The sequence below is a fragment of the Ovis aries genome, chromosome 5 (assembly GCF_016772045.2).
Source record: "Ovis aries strain OAR_USU_Benz2616 breed Rambouillet chromosome 5, ARS-UI_Ramb_v3.0, whole genome shotgun sequence".
NCBI classification, from domain to species: Eukaryota; Metazoa; Chordata; class Mammalia; order Artiodactyla; family Bovidae; genus Ovis; species Ovis aries.
In genome coordinates, this window is record NC_056058.1 from 36,586,716 (window position 1) to 36,604,008 (window position 17,293).

Genomic DNA, 17,293 nt, shown 5'->3' on the forward strand with positions numbered 1-17,293 from the left:
GGGTGTGGCCACCTTCTCCACTGCTCTCAAGAGTCTCAAAGGCAGTTCTGATCACCTCTATGCTTTTGCTAGGGCTGTGGGAGCCCCATGCATGCATGCTCAGCCACTTCAGTCGTGTCTGGCTCTTTGTGAGCACATGGACTGTAGCCCACCAGGCTCCTCTGTCTATGGGATTCTCCAGGCAAGAATCCTGGAGTGGGTTACCATGCCATCCTCCAGAAGATCTTCCCAACCCAGGGATCGAACCCATGTCTCCTACATCTCCTGCACTGGCAGGCAGATTCTTCAGTGCTGAGCCACTGGGGAAGACCCAAGGAGCCCCACTCCCCCCAAAATATTTTTGGAATTGGTGAATGTCCACAGCATTTTGTAACTGTATCTCCTATAAGGCATTTCATTAGTAACTGCCTCCCCCTGCTAAACCCTGAGCTGAGGGCAGGGGAGATAGGCTTCAAAACTGTCAAAGGTCCAAACCTTTTTAAAAAGGAGATGTGCCTCCAGTTCATAAGGAGCACCTCGGATACCACTGCTCCTGCCTGGAGCCTGACTGGAGCAGGCAGGAGAGAGGACCACGCCTGTGGGTGGGGGTCCCTGGAACCCATGTGGGTGGGGATGTTTGTACCCAGACAACCTCCAAACCCATCAGGGCCTCTGAGCTTCAGGATGAATCCAACAGAAGAATTCAGTAATAACTGTGTTTCCCTGGATAAGCAACACCCCTTCCATTCGTGCATGAATCCCAATCTTACCCAAATCACTTCCTCCAAGTAAGAGAGGTTCTAGAACACCCATAGGTTCAACATGTAAATTAGAGTTCATGACTGAATGTGATGCAGTCACTGAAAACAATATGTGTGCTGGGTGTAAAGACAGAGGAAAAGCCTCAGGACTTCCCTGGTGGCGCAGACAGTTAAGCGTCTGTCTACAATGCAGGAGACCTGGGTTCGATCCCTGGGTCGGGAAGATCCCCTGGAGAAGGAAATGGCAATCCACTCCAGGACTATTGCCTGGAAAATCCCATGGACAGAGGAGCCTGGTAGGCTACAGTCCATGGGGTCGCAAAGAGTCGGACACGACTGAGCGACTTCACTTCACTTCACTTTAGAATGTTAGATGAAAGGAAGCAAGATGCAGTCTTCTAGAGACAATCATTCCAAAATCAGCACAGGGAAAAAGACGAAAGGCAGTGTCTTAGACACCACAGTGAGGTTTCTGGGCAGCAGGACTGCTTTTATTTTCCTTTTGCTCTGAATGGAGACCCTTCTAGTAAGCACCTGGTGGCTGATTCCCTGCCTTAGTTCCTCAGAATCTTCCAGAACAAGCCATATGGCTTACCCTCCAAACCAGGGTACTTTGCAAAATGAAAGGGGACTGTGGGCCAACAGTCATAACCCAGATGTGGCTGGGCAAACTGGGACTCATGATCACTCTACTCAAAACCAATCCCAGCCACGCCTCCATCCCCCTCACCCTCGTGGATTCTCTGGCCTGAACTACCATGGCTGCAGTGTGGTGGTGCTGGGATCCAAAGGCAGGTTGGCCTGTTTCCTTGCTCTTGGTCACTTCAACAGTCTATTGTGAACTCTACGCAGTGGATGATCCCACAGCGCTCTGCAAATTAAGCACTAATATTAAAGAGGGAAGTGGACAAAAATGTCCCTCCTCCTTGAAGGAAAGCGCTGGGTCTGTGTCACCCTAAGATGTGTAAGATGTTGAGCAATCAGAGGGCTGTTGAGCCAAGAGCTGTTGACCTGGAACAGGGCTTAGAATCTGGAGAAGTTGGGGCCACTTCTTTGGCAGGGACACTTCAACCATCCTAGAAACATTGAAAGAGGCATGAGAGCGTGAAGAGAGCAAACATGCTGAGCTCCTTTGTTCAAGGCACTAAGATGGGTCATTTAGCTCATTGGGTCCTACAGCTCCCAGACAAATCCATACTCCTTGCCATTTTCTAAATCCCTTAGAAGGGAATGACATGTCTCTATGTGATTACGGGCTCTCAACTCAGGCTTCCAGGTCCTATAAAAGGGAAAGAAACTTTCAAAGACTCCCTGCATTTCAGGGACCCCTCAACAGACCTCAGGTCATCATCAGCTTCTTGATCCAGAAACCCAGCTGTGATATACCTCCTCTCCCTCCCACCCCCCAAACACCAGCTGTTCTGCCCAAGCAGCTGTTCTGCTTGGGCAGACGATAAAGAATCTGCCTGCAATGCGGGAGACCTGAGCTAGATCCCTGGGTAGTGAAGATTCCCTGGAGGACGGAATGGCTACCCACTTAAGTATTCTTGCCTGGAGAATTCCATGGACTGTATATTCCATGGGGTCGCAAAGAACACAACTAAGGCCTAACTATTTCAGATTTCAATAAAAAGCATCCCAGGAGCACACATTCTCCTCTCGGTTCCTTTTCTTCCCACTTAGATTCAGACCTCATCCTTCATCACCTGGGCCATCTCATCACCCTCTTACCTGGTCTCTCTGCTTCCAGACTCACTCCCCTTGACTCATGCCATCCCTCCCACACCCAGAACCTCTCTCAAATGCAGGCCAGGCCCTGCCCCATTCAGGTAGGGGCTTCACGTTCTCTGGGGTCATATCTCAGATCTGGGGTCGTGGACCTCCCACGGTTGAGCACTACACAGCCGCTTTGAGGTTGTCTTCTGTTGTCTCCTCCATCACACACTCTCGCCCTTCAAACATCCCTAAGGATACCCAGAGGCAAAGCAAGTATACAGTGAGTTTAGGTTACCTCCTAGGGAGTACAGTCAGGCCAAGAATGAGGGAAAGAGGCCAGAGCCATGGCATCTCTGGGGACTCTGGGAATGAGGTGCCTGAGTGGCATCAGGGTCTCTGCCTAGGGACACGGGACCATCTGTGCCCTCCTTGCTGGTTCTGAGTCACAGCTCAGGCTGGGTATCTGTGTGGGAGAGGAAAGAGCCTATCCACAGACTCCCCCTGCAGAGCTGACGATTAGCAATTAACCAGGAGGAATCTCCAGGATGAAGTTAATTGGGGAAGAGGGGAGGGAAGCTAGGATTCTAGGGACTTTGCCCTTGACCCAAAGGTATAAAGCCAGCTTCTCCTCAGGCTCCTAGGGCTTTCCTGAGCTGCTGGGCAGGAGCTGAAACACAGAACACCAAGGTGAGTCCAGAGTCCCCACATCCCAATCCCATCCCTATCTTAGCAGAAAATGGGCCCATTGCCCCTGTCCTTACTGGGCTCCCATTTCCCATCCCCTGTAACATCTCAGTCCCAGCCCAGCCTGGCTCACTGCCTCAGAGTCTGCAGAATGGACTCATGCTCTTCCAAGGCTTGGAATTCAGCTCTGCATGGTCTCCAACCCCAACAGTCAGGACCCTTGGAATAAGGTTGGGGGTGGGGGTGGGGGTGCTGAAGTAGATGGGGGTACTCCCACCCCAACAGCCACCAAGAACTCCTGGGGCAGTTCAAGGGGTCCTAAAGCAAATTGGAGACTTCCCAGACTTGGGGTCAGGGTGGGGACCCTCCTTAACTCAACCAGTCCTGGTTTGAGCCTCATACATGGCAGAAAGTCCCATCAGTGTTTGTTTATTGCTGGGGCGGGGCCAGGAAGGATAGGGATGGATAGGGAAAGAAGTTCACTTGTGAGGGTGTACCTCTGGGACACCTCTGGTGGTACCTTCCCCTGTCATTAGAATGCTTGTTCCTGTTGCCACATTCCATCGATCTGAGGGATTATTTCATTGACATCTGTTTCTCTGCTAGACTTTGAGCTTCCTGGGGGCAGAAGCTGTATCTGTATTTAGCTAGCTGTACTCCAGCATCGAGCTCAGTGCCTGAAAAAGAGTAGATGCTCAATAAATACTTGCTGAATGAATGAATGAATCTCAAAATCTGTGCTGAGCACCTGTGTGCCTCTTTGGGTGTGTGTGGTGGTGGAGGGTGTGCTTCGCTGGGGGTGTGTTCGGGATCACACACCATGGGCGTTTGTGCAAGTGAGTATATGGGTGTGGATGTAGGGGGATGAGTGTGTGAGTGTGTGTCAGTTTCCAGGACACAGCAGTTGTCACTCAGTGTTGCTATGCCTCTGATGCGCAGGCCCACAGTGTGCACTTGAGATGATATCTTACGGAGAGAATCTGGGGGGCCGGGCTGTCTCCCCACTCCCAGTCCGTGGGGGGCACATGATGCATGGAGCGGCCTTTGCCTACATGCCCAGCCCACAGGGTGAGTGCTACTCCCACCCCTGGACCCTGTTTGTCCTCTGTTGCATATGGTCCCACCCCGGAGGGAGGCCTCTAGCCCTCTGCCCAACCTCTCCAACCCTCCCTGGGACATGAGGCCTCAGGGAAATCCTGATCAGCCTCGTTCCCCAGTCTTGCACAGGATTCCAGGGACCTCAGCCTATGGCTTCCCGAGCGTGGGCCCCATGGCCCTCCCAGAGCATGGCTGCCCCTACGGGGAGGTTGTGGAGCACCATGACCCACTGCCTGCCAAGCTGGCCCTGGAGGATGAGCGGAAGCCAGGTGGGCCTGGGTTGGGGTGGCGGGGGTGTTGGCAGTCATTGGCAGAACTCTCCCTGCACTCATGACGGACCATCTCCAGAACCTGGATTGATCCAGAAGCTGCGCCGGGCTGGTGTGACACTCCTCAAGGTGCCACTGATGCTTTCCTTCCTCTACCTCTTCGTCTGCTCCCTGGACGTGCTCAGCTCAGCCTTCCAGCTGGCTGGAGGTAGGGCAGAGGGGAGGGGGCCAGGGAAGGGGCCCGAAGCGTCTCGGCAATGCTGGCTTATGTTCCGCAGGGAAGGTGGCTGGCGACATCTTCAAGGACAACGCCATCCTGTCCAACCCGGTGGCGGGCCTGGTGGTGGGGATCCTGGTGACTGTGCTGGTACAGAGCTCAAGCACCTCCACGTCCATTGTGGTCAGCATGGTCTCCTCCGGCCGTGAGTTGGCCCCCCAGGGTCGCGGGCGGTGGTCGATGCTGGGCCTGGGGCTCTGGGTGGGAAGAGCAGGAGATGGGGCAGAGGACAATGGGCAGTGCTGGCATCTCCCACTCTACTCTCCAAAGCGTGGCCTCGAGTTTCAGCCAGGAGGGGTGCCCAGGAGCCGGGAAGGGTGGCAAGTGGGGAGCACAGGCCCAGGAAGGCTCACCTCCATGTCGCCACACAGTCACTCATTCCATCAGTTGGGAGAACAGAACCAGAGGAATCAGAGAAACAGAACCTGCAGGAGATACAGAGACATCTACGATTTATCGCAAGGAACTGACTGTCTGATTCTGAGGCAGGCTGGGCAGGCCAGAACTCAAGGCAGAAGCCGATACCGCAGGGCACAGGTGGAATTTCCTCCCCAGGGAAGCCTCAGTTTTGCTGTTGGGGCCTTTCATCTCACTGGATGAGGCCCACCCAGAATACTGAGATTAATTTCATTTCCCAAGGTCAACTGATTGTTGATGGAAATCACAGCAACATCTAGATCAGAGCTGCATTGAGTAACTGGGTACTAGCCAAGCTGACATGAAACTGACGTCACACTCGTGTACATATGTGCACACACAAGCACAGAGGCACAATTGCACATAGGACCCGTGCCCTAATAGACACGCACCCACACATAGTCACATATCCGCAGGGGCAGTACGCATATGTGAACGTCAGTTCACACACATGCACACAGCACATGGCCCTCGTGCCTGTGATGCCAAGGCTGAGCAGAGTCAGCAGCGTGGCAGGAATGCCTGCTGAGGCAGGGATGTGGGCAGCGGGTCTGACAGGAGGAACTGTCAGGGCAGGAGTTGGGTGGCCGCCCCTCCCAGCTCCTGCCTCCTTCTACCAGTGCTGGAGGTGAGCTCTGCCATCCCCATCATCATGGGCTCCAACATCGGCACCTCTGTCACCAACACTATCGTGGCCTTGATGCAGGCGGGAGACAGAACTGACTTCCGGCGGTGAGGGGGGAGTGGTGAGGGGCCTGTCCTTGTTGGGGGAGGGTGGTCCCTCATGCCAGGAGCCCCTAGTCTGAGCATCCCCTGGCTCCAGCCTGCCCTGCAACCTGCCCTCCCTGCCCAGGGCCTTTGCGGGGGCCACCGTACACGACTGCTTTAACTGGCTGTCAGTTCTGGTGCTGCTGCCCCTAGAGGCTGCCACGGGGTACCTGCACCACATCACTCGACTTGTGGTGGCTTCCTTCAACATCCGTGGTGGCCGCGACGCCCCTGACCTGCTCAAGATCATCACGGAGCCCTTCACTAAGCTCATCATCCAGGTAGAGGCACAGCGGGTGTGGGGTAGGGGCCCGGGGGATTGTAGGACCTCACCCTCACACCCACTGCTCACACTGCCCACAGCTGGACAAGTCTGTGATTACCAGCCTTGCCTCGGGGGACGAGTCCCTGAGAAATCACAGCCTCATCCGGGTTTGGTGTTACCCAGACCCCACAGAGGTGAGTACTGGGTCCAGCCTTGGTGAGAAGACTCCCTCTTCAGACAGCTGACTGCTAGCATCATGGTCTGTTTAAAAGCTCCGTAGAGACCTTGGCCAGAGAAGGCAATGGCACCCCACTCCAGTACTATTGCCTGGAAAATTCCATGGACGGAGGAGCCTGGTAGGCTGCAGTCCATGGGGTCGCGAAGAGTCAAACACAACTGAGCAACTTCACTTTCACTTTTCACTTTCATGCATTAGAGAAGGAAATGGCAACCCACTCCAGTGTTCTTGCCTGGAGAATCCCAGGGACAGGGGAGCCTGATGGGCTGCCATCTATGGGGTCGCACAGAGTTGGACACGACTGAAGCAACTTAGCAGCAGTAGAGACCTTGGCATCCTTTAGCTTGGGAGGACAAGTAGGGGGCACTTTTGCTGTGATACTGCACCTGTGGCAGATATTACTACACCTTCCCAGCCTCACACCGGCTTCAGACAGCCCTTGCTAATCAGAGTTAGCATGTCATTTGAATTAGCCCAAAGATCAGTTCTCAAAGTGTGGGCCAACGGCACACCTACCACCTGGGAACTCGCTAGAGAGGCAAAGTATCTGGCCCTTTCCTGCTACTGATGCTAAGTCACTTCAGTCGTGTCCGACTCCGACCCCATAGACGGCAGCCCACGAGGCTCCCCCATCCCTGGGATTCTCCAGGCAAGAACACTGGAGTGGGTTGCCATTTCCTTCTCCAGCCCTTTCCTAGACCCACTAAATTAGAAAAAAGAAATCTGGTGGAGTCCAGCAGTCTACATTTCAACAAGCCCACTAGTTGAAGAACCACTGATCTGGCTCAACCCTGCGGTTTCACAGGTAAAGAAATAGGCTCCAAGAGGCTAAGAAACCCTTTAGAGCTTGTTCTACTGCTTCAGGGCCCTGAGCATAGGTCTTGCAGTCTAGGGCTTCTCTTCCCATCGGGATCTAGGGAGTTGTTTAGTGACAGCTCTGTTGTGTTTGAGGGCCGAGGTAATGTGCAGAGGAGGTCAGGGAGAGAGTGCTAGAAGGATGTCTGGGAAAACCAGGACCAACAGGGAACCAGCCCAGGAGCAGGACAAGCAGGCCATGGAGACCTCACTGGAGACACACAGCCACTCGTACTGATACTGGGCTCCGTGTGCTGGAGACTGTCGCAGGCCTGTGTCTCCTTGTTCTGTGTGTTCTTCCTGCTGTTTCCTGGCTTGTCACGCCTGGGATGAGGCTCCGTTTGGATCAGTTGGACACTCATTGACTAGCCATCACACCAGGCTAACAAGGAAGCAGGCAATTACTGCACTTTCTCATTCAGCCATCAAAAAAGGAAAATGATTCATCAAAACCATAATCCATAGTATCTACTTCCCCTTGATTATGACATACAAGAAGTAACACCATCGAGAAAGAAAGACGAGGAAACAGCACAGCTCCTTCACTCCCTACTTGATGTTCCCGGACTTTATCCCAGCATGAACAGAGAACATTCTTTCAACCAGCCCTGCAAGCTTCCTTTGCATCTGAGTGGCACACAGCTCCAGCTCAGTGCTGAGTGTTCAAGGCAGTTCGATATCAAAAAGCCCATGCGGACAGCTTTTGCAGTGGCTTTATGACCCCACTAACACATCTCTCCTTCTCACAAGCACTCTGGGCACTCTCCAAGCTCTCTGAATCACTAAAATCCCCTCTGCTTCACTGCAAACACTGAAAGACCAGAGTCACACACTTTGATCAAAAAGCGAGCTGTGGAAAGGAGATCCTCGCTCACTGAAATCCCTGCCACCCACCTGCAGCCGCGTTCGGCCAGTCTCCCTTTGCAGGATGCAGACGGGGCCCTCACGCGATGGAACTCCCAGTGATGCTGGTGAGGCGGGCATGGTCCACCTAGAACCTGAGGTCCAGCGACCTAAGCGAGCTGCCCGGTTCCCTGTCTTCACACGTTCCTCCACGGCTCCCGCTACCACTCGCCCGTGCACTGGTTTCTCATCCCAGCCCTCCTGGGGAAACCTTTCCTCGGCAGCAGGGTCCAGATAGAATTTCCTTGGCCTGGAGAGTGGCGGGGGGTGGGAGGTAAGCTCCTGGTCCCGGCCCTCTCTCTGGGACAGTCCCCTCAAGAAAGTGGTTCACAATCATGAGCCATGGCAGCCCCTTCTACACATTTTTCCTTTGGCCACTGAGTCTCCCTGTGGCCCCTCCTGACCTGTTCTCACTGCCTCCAGCTTTCACCAAGCCAGGCCCAACCTCGCCTGAGCCAGCCTCCAGGGCACCTATGTGATCGGCAGTCTGGGATTTTCCAGATGGTGAAAGAAAAAGCCAGAGTTGGTATTCCAACAACTCTTGATGCTCAGGGGGTCCTGCCACTGTCCTGGGAATTACCTTCCTGTTTGGTCACCCTGTGGGTTGTCAACCCTACATGCATGGATGAAAGAAGTTTCTTCCAAAGACTTGCAACCTGGGAGGCAGGGATTATCACAACCCCATTTTAAAAAATGTATTTTCTTTTGGCTGCGGTGGGTCTTTGTTGCTGCACGTGGGCTCTCTCGAGTTGCGGTGAGTGGGGGCTACTCTCTAATTGTGGCCTGTGGGCTGCTCACTGTGGTGGCTTCTCCTGTTGCAGGGCATGGCCTCTAGGTGCACCGGGCTTCAGTAGTTGTAACTCGAGAGCTCAGTAGTTGTAGCTCAAGAGCTCAGTAGTTGTGATGCAGAAGCTTAGTTGCTTTGCAGCACATGGGATCTTAGTTCCAGGACCAGGGACCCAACCTGTGTCCCCTACCTTGGCAGGTAGATTCTTAACCACTGGACCAGGAAAGTCCCTCACAACCCCATTTTAAACAGGCTCAGACAGGTTTGTCCAAGGCTATGCAACTGAGGGGGAACCAAAGTCCTGGCGTAAACTACACCCCACACCCCTGAATCTCCATTTCAACTTCTCTTTCAGACGTATATCCTACCATATGTGTCCATTGCCCACTCTGCCTGTTGGGCATGAATGCCAGCAGGTGACCACAGCCACTTGGAGACCCTCCAGGGGTGATAGGTAGGGCTGTAGAAATGAATTCTCCTCTTCGCCACCAGATGGTGCCACTAGCACAGCACTCACGCTGTGCTTCCGGGAAAACAAAGACCCTGCTGCTGCTGCTGCTGCTGCTAAGTCACTTCAGTCGTGTCCGACTCTGTGCGACCCCATAGACAGCAGCCCACCAGGCTCCTCCTTCCCTGGGATTCTCCAGGCAAGAACACTGGAGTGGGTTGCCATTTCCTTCTCCAAAGAAAGACCCTAGAACACCCCTTCTCCTGGAGGAGAGGCTACAGTACAGGCCAAACACTGCGGCTATTTCCCTGCCCGCCCCCCGCCAGGGTGGTGGGGGAGAATTCTTGGAGCTCACATCCCTCTGTGAGCCTAATCTGGTGGCTCAGATGGCGAAAAGTCTGCCTGCAATGCGGGAGACCTGGGTTCAATCCCTGGCTTGGGAAGATCCTCTGGAGAAGGAAACAGCAACCCACTCCAGTATTCTTGCCTGGAGAATCCCATGGACAGAGGAGCCTGGCGGGCTACCGTCCATGAGCTCACAAAGAGTCGGACATGACTGAGCAGCTAACACTTTCACATTTTCAGTTGCCAGAGGTCTCCTTAGTTCGGGTTGTCTCTTCAGGCACATGAATTCCACACTTTATTTTTCCAGATTTCTCACAACTAGCCCCTGGGGAGAAGTGGGCTGCATTATGGACTGCACGCTGCAGGCAAGGAAACCGAGGCTCAGAGAGGTTTCGTGTTTGGTCCAGTGTCACACAGCAGGGAGTGCTCAGCTGGTGTTTGAGCGCAGTTCTTTTCTTATCCTGCTTTAGAGAAAACAGGCTCAGTGAGGTGGCATGACCTGCGCAAGATAGTTAGGATAAAAAGCAGGACTGAACTCAGATCTGCCTGGTAGCAAACACCTGGCTCCCTCCCAGTTACCATCGCTTTTCCAGCCAGCTTTTGCAATCAAGCCCATCAGAGACCATTTTCTCTGATTTCTCAGCCTCTGGTTATGGCCGAGGCTTGGAGGTGACGCAGGGCTCTGGTATGGGTGCACAAATGAGTGTGCTGTCCCACTCAAGGGAGTACATGCCACTAAAATAAGCCCCGATTTAAAGTCATGTGCCATGAACAGTTCTTATCTCTAACAAGCGTGTGTTAGTCACTCAGTCTTGTCTGACTCTTTGCAAACCGCATGGGCTCTAGCCCACCAGGCTCTTCTGTTCATGGAATTCTCCAGACAAGAATACTGGATTGGGTTGCCAATTCCTTCTCTAAGGGATCTTTCTAACCCAGGGATCAAACCCTGATGTCCCATACTGCAGGCAGATTCTTTATCATCTGAGCCACCAGGGAAGACCATCTCTAACATACATCTTTTAAAATTACACAATTTAGAATAAAACACAAAGGAGCTGTAAATCCAAGTGCCATATCCCACTTGAGGCCCTCCCCCCTGCACCCAGGGAGGTCAGAGAGGGGTGAGCTGCTGACCCCCTAGGGAGAATGGGACCAGGGCCTATATCAGCTCCCACAGGTGGCAGAATGTGGTGACAGACGCTGTGGTTCTTGCATTTTGCTGGGGGCCCAAGGAGTTACCACCCCTTTCCAGGACCCAAGTCGTCCTTCGTGACATGGCTTTTCTGCAGCCAAGCCTGGCCCACTTTCTCCTTTCACTGACAGGACGCTGGGGGAAAGGTAAGGAGCCTCAGGTTGCATTTTTTAAAAAGAACTCCTTAGGGAATTCCCTGGCAGTCCAAGGGTTAGAACTCCACACTTGCACTGCTGAGGGCTTGGGTTCGCTTTCTGGTCAGGGAACTAAGATCCTACAAGCTGTGCCAAGAGAAAAAAAATTCCTAACTCAAGCAGGCTACAAAGGAGTGGTTCCCAGGTCAGACTGGCCTTCACAGAATTAAGTACATCTTGAAGCAGTTGCCAACATTTACAGATTGGGAGATTTTATCTAAATGTTCAGAGCTGTGGTTTCTCTTCTAAAAGCAGGCCCTTTGGCTGAGCTGGGCTGCATCTCTGGATGGTGACAGTGGCCTGGAGCTCAGCAGCTGCTGCCCCGTTAGGCCCAAGATGCTTCCCAACACCTCCACACACAGCCTGAGCCCCTCATCTAGGCTACCTGCTTGGCCCTGGGCCCTCTGAGTTAAGGGACCTTCCCAGGAACCCTCTCCTCTTCACTGACATTAGGTGGGGTAGGAAAGAAATATAGGGCCTGGGCCCTCTGCTCCATCCTCTCTGGATAAGGAATTGAAAACTCCAAAACTTGGGCTAGATGCCTGAGGGGATAGGATGGGGCAAGGGTAGCAGGGAAGAGGCGGGCACTGAGGCAGGGATTGACAATAAAAGATGGGAAAGGGAGAGTTTTCAGAAGAAGTGGGCCATGGCCAGCAGCATCTGGGGCCAAGGAGAGGTGGGAGAAGCATGGACAAGACACCATCTGATCAGGAGGCCCCTGCAGTCCCCAGTGAGAGCCAGATCAGTGAGTTGATGGAGTATACTGAGGGCGGACTTCAGCCAGATTCTCCTGTGGCAGGTGTTTTCACCCCCATTTCATCACTAGAGGAAACAGAGGGCAAGCAAAGCACCCAGGGGCATGCAGTCACAAGGACCACCTGTATCCTCTCCATCCCCCATCTCTCCCTAAACCCCATTTTAGCCCCAGTCCCAGAATGCATGTTCCTAAATTTGCTATGTCAATCTCAGCCATGAAATTAAGATGCTTGCTCCTTGGAAGAAAAGCTATGACCAACCTAGTCAGCATATTAAAAAGCAGAGACATTAGTTTGCTGACAAAGGTTCACCTAGTCAAAGTTATGGTTTGTCCAGTAGTCATGTATGGATGTGAGAGTTGGGCCATAAAGAAAGCTGAGCGCCGAAGAATTGATGCTTTTGAACTGAGATGTTGGAGAAGACTCTTGAGAGTCCCTTGGACTGCAAGGAGATCAAACTAGTCAATCCTAAAGGAAATCAGTCCTGAATATTCATCGGAAGGATTGATGCAGCAGCTGAAGCTCCAATATTTTGGCCATCTGATTTGAAGAACTGATTCATTAGAAAATACTCTGATGCTGGGAAAGATTGAAAGCAGGAGGAGAAGAGGATGACAGAGAATGAGAGGATTGGATGGCATCACCAACTTGATGGACATGAGTTTGAGCAAGCTCTGGGAGTCAGTGATGGACAGAGAAGCCTGGTGTGCTGCAGTCCATGGGGTTGCAAAGAGTCAGACACGACTGAGCAACTGAACTGAACTGACCTCTCCTCTTAATCTAGGTTCCTACTCCTATGCCCAGGGCAGAGGCCAACACCAGCCGGATGCTCAGAAATGCCACCCTGGAGAAATGTGAGTACCCGCAGTATGGGAGATGTCCAGCCCAGCAGGGAAGAGCCTGGCAGAGGCAAGGCCATCTTCCACCTGGCCACTGCTGCTTCCAGCCCAGAAGGACAGCTGTTGGCCAGCATAGCTCCTGGGCTGGGGTCAGGCTCTCATGTAGAGGTCGAAGGAACACGAGGCTGTGAGTTGAAGAGGGTGGCAAAGGTTGGGGGCTGGGAGCTGGATTGAGGGGGCAGCAGCTTGATACCACTCCCCCACCCCACAGGCAACCACATCTTTGTGGACACGGGGCTGCCTGACCTAGCTGTGGGGCTCATCCTGCTGGCTGGCTCCCTGGCACTCCTGTGCACCTGTCTCATCCTCCTTGTCAAGATGCTCAACTCTCTGCTCAAGGGCCAGGTGGCCAAGGTCATTCAGAAGGTTATCAACACTGGTGAGCCCCGAGCAGTGGGTGGGCAGGCCTCAGGACGGGCCTTCTGGATCTTGTTAATCCTTCCTCTGACTTACTGTGTGATCTGGGTAAAGCCCTACCATCTCTGAGCCTCAGTTTCCACATGTGAACAAAGAAGAGGTTGGACTGGGTGATATATGAGGTCCCTGAGATGCTGACAAGCTGGGAATCTGTGGCTGCTTCTGTTCTAGCAGGTGGCTCCAAAGGGATTCCCAGAGGCCATTGTTTGATTCAATTAACAAATGGTCATTAAGTCCCCTCTGTGTGCCAAGCACAGAGTGGTGTGAGGGATACAGAGGTGAGCCTCACAGAGATGGCTCTTGCCCTCAGGGGGCTCACACCACACATGGAAAGACAGCAAAAAAAAAAAAAAAAAAAAAGATCAAGGGGGGGATAAATTTAGATAAAAGAGAACAGTTACTGCCAAACAGAAAGCAAAAACAGCAAATAGAGTATGGAAGAGTTGCTTTTGATAGGTGGTCAGTGGCTTCTGTGCAGAGGTGACATTTGAGCAGGGACCTGCCTGTGAAGCAGTCAGACATGGCCAAAGAGCTTTTTGAGTGGAGGGAACAGTACATGCAAAGGCTCTGAGGCAGGACTTGGCTGGGCAGGCTTGTGGCACAGAAAGGTGGCCAGCCCTGTGGTGGGAGCTTGGTGAGTGAGGTGGACAGAGGCAGGGAGAGGTCAGCGAGGTAACAGGGCCCTGCAGGCTGCACTTAGAGCCCGGACTTTATCCAGGGCTATGGGGGCACTTGGGGGGTTGGGCAGTGACACCATCTGACTTTCATTTAAGCCTCATGTTGAGCTTTAGGGACCCCACCTGGCATGGGCAGAGGCCATACGACAAATGCTGGAATAAGGGGCATTTGTGGATCTTTGAGAGTTCAGAGGAAGGAGAAGCAAAGTCTGCATTGGGACTGGGGTCAGGGAGGGCTCTCCAGCGGCAGTGATATCCATGCTGAGTCCTGAGCATGAATATTTAGGAGTGAGGAAGCTATCCCAGGCAGAGGGAACAACGGAGCAAAAGTATGATGGAAGCAGGCTAAGAAGGGTCTTTAATCCAAGATCAAGGAGGACCAGGAGAAGCTGCCGCAGTTGAGGAGGAGACTGACAAGGTGCCACTTGGAAGCTGGCATCAGAGACCTCCTCCCCAAGAAACGTCCCCACCCCTCTCAATCCCCTCCCACTGATCCTACTCGACGGTTTCCTCGCAGACTTTCCCACCCCCTTCACCTGGGCCACAGGCTACTTTGCCATGGTGGTAGGGGCCAGCATGACCTTTGTCGTCCAGAGCAGTTCCGTGTTCACCTCAGCCATCACCCCGCTCATCGGTGAGTCCTCACACTGAGGCAGGGTTGGGTGGGGAGGGGCCGGCAGGGAAAGGACTGAAGGAGGGAGCTGGGGAGCCCATGTCCTCTCCTCTGCCCCCAGGCCTCGGTGTGATCAGCATTGAGCGTGCCTACCCGCTCACACTGGGCTCCAACATCGGTACCACCACCACAGCCATACTGGCTGCCCTGGCCAGCCCTCGGGAGAAGCTGTCCAGCGCTTTCCAGGTAAGCTTGGGAGAGGAGCCCTGCCAGAGGGAGGACAGGGCTAAGACTGGCACCTGAAGCCTGACCCAATGTAGACAGTGTGTACCAAACAGTTTTTGACTGCCTAGTAGGGGGCACCTGCTATGCCAGACTCTATGGAAATCATATGGGCAAAGTATACCTGGTGCCACCGTCAAGACCTTAGAGTCTAGTAAGGGAGACATCACTGAGAACACAGTCAGACATGACTGAGCGAGTGTGCGCATGCACACATGCCAATCAATGAACAAGAGTCGGTGGGATTCACACTCTAGGGAAGGGGTGCTGTTAAGAGGGGGCCTGGCTTCATCTGGGGGATCAAGGACTGGGAGGCAGACAGCAAAGGGGTTGCTGCTCTAGGAGCAAAGGAGTAACTGATAAGCCAGGATGTTGCCCACTCAGGAGGCCAGGGCTTCTGAACCAGAAATCAGTATGAATCTTTCAGCTCCTGGATATGGATGGGATCTGCTGGGGAATTCCTGAGAAAGGGCTTAGTGGGAAGAAATGTGGAGAGTTTAGGGCCGTTTAGGGCAGTTATGTACCCACTGGTCCGGAAGTGTACCAGTGTTTCACTGGGGGCATGCTAGCCCTGAGTGCTGACTTTCCTGCTGCCCAGAGCTGGTGGTCCCGTCATCTAATCCTGACTCAGGAGCTAGGGCCATGCCTGCCTCCGCCCCTCTGCCTTCTCTCTCCCCTGCAGATTGCCCTCTGCCACTTCTTCTTCAACATCTCTGGCATCCTGCTGTGGTACCCCGTGCCCTGCACGCGCCTGCCTATCCGCATGGCCAAGGCGTTGGGCAAACGCACGGCCAAGTATCGCTGGTTCGCCGTCCTCTACCTCCTCCTGTGCTTCCTGCTGCTGCCCTCGATGGTGTTTGGGCTCTCCATGGCAGGCTGGCGGGCTATGGTAGGTGTGGGCGCACCCTTCGGGGCCCTGCTGGCTTTCGTGGTACTTGTCAGTGCACTGCAGCATCGCAGCCCCGGGTGCCTGCCCAAGTGGCTGCAGACGTGGGACTTCCTGCCCCTATGGGTGCACTCCCTGAAGCCCCTGGACCACCTCATCACCCGCGCCACCCTGTGCTGCGCCAGGCCTGAGCCACGCTCACCCCCACTGCCCACCAGGGTCTTCCTGGAGGAACTGCCCCCCGCCACACCCTCCCCCCGCCTTGCCATGCCCCATCACCACGATGCCACCCGTCTCTAGGCTCCAGCCCAGATGGCTGCCTGGAGCCAGAAGGAGCCTGTGTCTGAGATGCCCAGGGTGGAAGGGCAGAGGGGTGCGTCTGGGCATGTGCCGGTGCTTGTACAGGTCCTGGGAGGTCTCGGCTTGTGCGGCTGAGAGTGAGTGTATGTGCGCATGTGGGGGGGGCCGCATGCCAACTGCAAGGTATCTGGGTATGATTGTGAGTCCTTTGCAGATGTATTTGGAAGCCTGCACTTGTGTCCCTGTGTACACACAACTCTGACTATGCTGGGTGGGAGTGAGGGTGAGTCTGTGTATGTGACCTACAGCTGTTTGCTAGGGCACAGATGTCGGTGCCTGATTTATTGCTTGAATTCTCACCCCCTCCCTGCCACCTTCCTTCCTCCATGGTACCATTCTCCTCATCCTCACCCAGGGTTTCTGCATCTCCACTACAAGGCCCTTCCTAACACTGCCTGATTAAAAAGAAAAGAAAGAAATGAAACTCTCATTGTGCACTTGGAAATCTGCTTGTTCTCCATCTGGAGAGGAGGAACAGATCATGGTTTGGGGCTCAGCAGTACTGTCTCCCCTCCGAAAGAGACCCTGCTGTGCCCTGGGAAAGCCAGCCAACAAGCTCTCCCCAACAATCCTCCTGACCCTGCCTAATGAATCCAATCCACAATTCAAACTCCCTGGAGGCCCCTTGAGGGCTACCTTAAGGCAAGTGGAAGGAGGGCTCTGTGCACCTCTATCTCCCAACCCCAGCAGGCTGACCTCTGCTCTCTACCTGTCTCGCTCCCCTACTCTGAGATAAAATCAGTTCTCTAGAAACCAAGTGACAGGTGGGGGTGCCCATCAGGGCTACTGAAGGAAGGAGAGGGAGGGTAGAGACGGGCAAGAAATGCCATGCCCTGGGCCCCAGTGTGCAGCGGGCAGAGACCAGTCACTTTCTCTCCCATCTTTATACTCTGCCTTTGGGCAGTAAACCAGGCTTCATTTAAGCCCACCAAAGTTTTTCAATTCCTCCTCCCCCACAGGGCCCCCTGAACAGAGCTCTGCAGAAGGAGAGGTAAAGAGTGGGCAATGCCAAAGCTCCTCCCTCTAGTCCAGGGACATCTCTGGGGCCTTTGGACCCCAAAGGGGCAGGAAGACTGTAGGGCCCCACATCTAGTTGTGATGGTCTACAACACTTGCCTCCCCACCCCCACATCCACCCGCTTTGAAGTGTTGTCGAGGGATGCAAGGGCCTGGAAGCCAGAGAGCTGTTTTCCAAGCTACCAACCCCA

General features: G+C 53.8%; 1 protein-coding gene across 1 annotated transcript; it reads left to right on the top strand.

Annotated features, from left to right (window-relative positions):
• The first annotated feature begins 3,099 nt into the window (after window positions 1–3,099).
• SLC34A1 (solute carrier family 34 member 1) lies at window positions 3,100–16,491 on the top strand. The gene is given in 13 exon segments (NM_001009450.1): window positions 3,100–3,143; window positions 4,080–4,208; window positions 4,358–4,507; window positions 4,587–4,715; window positions 4,786–4,929; window positions 5,822–5,933; window positions 6,055–6,250; window positions 6,333–6,428; window positions 12,736–12,805; window positions 13,062–13,229; window positions 14,462–14,578; window positions 14,679–14,803; window positions 15,522–16,491. Coding segments are annotated over 12 exon segments (1,920 nt in total). The 5' UTR covers window positions 3,100–3,143; window positions 4,080–4,099; the 3' UTR covers window positions 16,026–16,491.
• Window positions 16,492–17,293: the final 802 nt, after the last annotated feature.